The sequence below is a fragment of the Vigna radiata genome, chromosome 7 (assembly GCF_000741045.1).
Source record: "Vigna radiata var. radiata cultivar VC1973A chromosome 7, Vradiata_ver6, whole genome shotgun sequence".
Taxonomy (NCBI): Eukaryota; Viridiplantae; Streptophyta; class Magnoliopsida; order Fabales; family Fabaceae; genus Vigna; species Vigna radiata.
In genome coordinates this window covers 12,094,686-12,097,374 of record NC_028357.1, presented here as the reverse complement: position 1 = coordinate 12,097,374, position 2,689 = coordinate 12,094,686, and the positions used below count along the sequence as shown (strand labels likewise).

Here is a 2,689-nt window from a genome sequence, read left to right as displayed (position 1 = left end):
TGCATTCCATCTGAAATATTGCATGTCACGCTGAGCTGTTAAGTAAATAAGGAAAAATGGAAATGAAAATAAGTAAACGCGTGTTGATAAAAGCATCACAGGCATATCCGGTTGGTGAGCTCGGTCCTGGAGGATGTCGTGATAAAAAAGGAAAAAAGAAAAAAAGGTGAAAAAGAGAAAGTCACATGTTGAGTTTATTGTTAATAAAGTTGTCGAGAGCATAGTACTTTCGAAAAAGAAAAAGAAGAAAATTTTGTTGATGAGCCCTTTCCTGATTCAAGGTTTTGGGGGGTAACCGGTGTTCTTTTCTTGATAAAGCATATGCATTCACATTACTTGAATCCTACTTTTTTCGTTTCCCTTAAGACAAAGGATTGCCATACGTGTAATATTGGGGCATTTTTCATCATGTTACATATCACCAATAATCCGTTGATCAGGGAGATATATATAAAAAAAAAGAAGAGAAGGAAGCAAAGCAAAGGAAAAATGAAGTTGATGTGTCAAACACTACAGAGTTTTGTTTCAGGCTTAAAGTTGTGAGAAAGTTAGGCACACAAGATTCAGAGTGACGTGTGGCCATTTTTCGTTATCCAAACGTCAAAAGAAGTTATCCAATTGTACCCCTTTTGAGCCAAAATTCATAATTGTTTTTCATCACCCTAGACAAGAATCATTAGCATGTCGATGTCAACTTAAAAGGGTACATCATAAGCATCCAAAGTTGAGGAGGAAATCTCTAAAAGAAAGGAAAAACAGAAGTGAAAAAGAAAGCATCATAAAAGGCCATGACAGGGGCAATGTAAAGAATGATCCAAAGGGAAAGCAAAGAAAAATACCATGAAAAATAAAGGGTGCTTGAAGTTCAAATCCCTAAGGACAAGTTGACTGGACACCTTGCAAATGATTCTTGCGTAAAGCATTTTAACCGTCAAACACTTATTTGGACCTTTATTATCCTTTTTTTTCAATACCTTTTAGCCCCTAGCCACGGTACAAGCCAATAAAAGTCCACGCTGACTGAAGATTGTTTGTCTTAATCTTTCTCCCGAATTTAACTTTGGAATAAAATGATGTGGTGAACGACACATTTGGCTTCAAAAAAAAAAAAAAAAAAAGAAGAAGAGAAAAGAAAAACTAAGAATGAAAGAGAAAAAGATATGAGGTCTCCCTGTCAATCGAAGATCATCCAGTTTGAGGCAATCCTTCCTACCCAAATCTTTTCACTCTTCCAAAGCATACTTACCGTACAAATTTGGGGCAGTATTGGTGCCTAACATACGATCAATCATTATTCATCTGCTGTTCATAGTCATTTTTCCACATCTTATAGGGTTCAAGTAATTTGGATTGCAAAAAGCAATAAAAAGAATTTTAACCCAAGGTTACACTTTCTTCCTGCTCAACAAAGGATTCTATATCTCTCAACGTTGTTTTCCAGGAATGCATTTTGAGTATACATCGTGCCTGATGACAATATTAACAATGGATTCCAAACATGGAATTTTCAAAAAAAAAAAAAAANAAGATGGATCCTATCAAGTATATTTTTGAAAAGCCTGCCCTCACTGAAAGAATAGCTAGATGGCAGATGCTACTATCGGAGTACGACATTGTATATGTTACTCAGAAATCTATCAAGGGTAGCGCTTTAGCGGAATATTTAGCCCATCAACCCATTAGTGATTATCAGCCAATGCAACCTGAGTTTCCTGATGAGGATATCATGGCTTTATTTGTTGAAAACAAAGAAGACAAAAATGAAAAAGCATGGACGGTATTATTTGATGGAGCCTCGAATGTAATGGGACATGGAATAGGGGCAGTACTTATCTTTCCTGAGAATCAATACATACCAATGACTGCAAGGTTGTGTTTTAATTGCACAAATAACATCGCAGAATATGAAGCTTGTGCTATGGGTATTCGAGCAGCAATAGAGTCTAAAGCAAAAATTCTGAATGTATATAGAGACTCAGCTTTGGTCATCCATCAGTTGAAGGGAGAATGGGAGACTAGGGATACAAAATTAATTCCATACCAAGCTTACATCAGGGGGTTAATTGAATATTTCGATTCCATCACGTTTAATCATATACCACGAGAAGATAATCAATTAGCATACGCGTTGGCTACTTTGTCATCGATGTTTGAAGTTGATCAAGATGCAGAATTGCCAATGATTGAAATGAAGAGTCGTGCAGAACCTGCATATTGTCATTTTATCGAGGAGGAAGTAGATGGTAAACCTTGGTACTTTGATATCAAGCATTATCTTAAGACTCGAGAATATCCAGAGAAGGCATCTGAAAACGATAAAAGGGCGTTAAGGAGGTTGGCTGGCGGTTTCATGTTAAGTGGGGATATTTTATATAAGAGAAATCATGACCTGGTCCTTCTCAGATGTGTGGACGCAAAAGAAGCCGAGTTGGTATTAAAAGAAGTGCACGAGGGTACGTTTGGCACGCACATGAATGGGCATTCAATGGCCAGGAAAATACTGAGGGCGGGATATTTCTGGTTGACTATGGAAAATGATTGTTGTACACATGTGAGAAAATGTGAGAAATGCCAGGTGTACGCAGATAATATCAATGTGCCGCCTACGACCTTGAACGTGTTGTCTGCACCATGGCCTTTTTCGATGTGGGGAATCGATGTCATCGGAGCTATAGAGCCAAAGGCGTCA

At 37.6% G+C, this 2,689-nt stretch overlaps 2 protein-coding genes across 2 annotated transcripts in view; both read left to right on the top strand.

Annotated features, from left to right (window-relative positions):
- The window catches only part of LOC106766070, an 18,107-nt gene extending 16,763 nt beyond the window's left edge, over positions 1-1,344 (top strand). Inside the window, exon 3 of the mRNA XM_014650829.1 lies at positions 1,334-1,344. Coding sequence (XP_014506315.1) covers positions 1,334-1,344 — 11 coding nt within the window. The remainder of the gene's footprint in view (positions 1-1,333) is intronic.
- A 184-nt stretch (positions 1,345-1,528) lies between these two features.
- LOC106766069 overlaps positions 1,529-2,689 on the top strand; it is a 5,800-nt gene continuing 4,639 nt past the window's right edge. The window contains exon 1 of the mRNA XM_022782714.1: positions 1,529-2,685. Within this exon, the coding sequence (XP_022638435.1) occupies positions 1,529-2,685 (1,157 nt within the window). The remainder of the gene's footprint in view (positions 2,686-2,689) is intronic.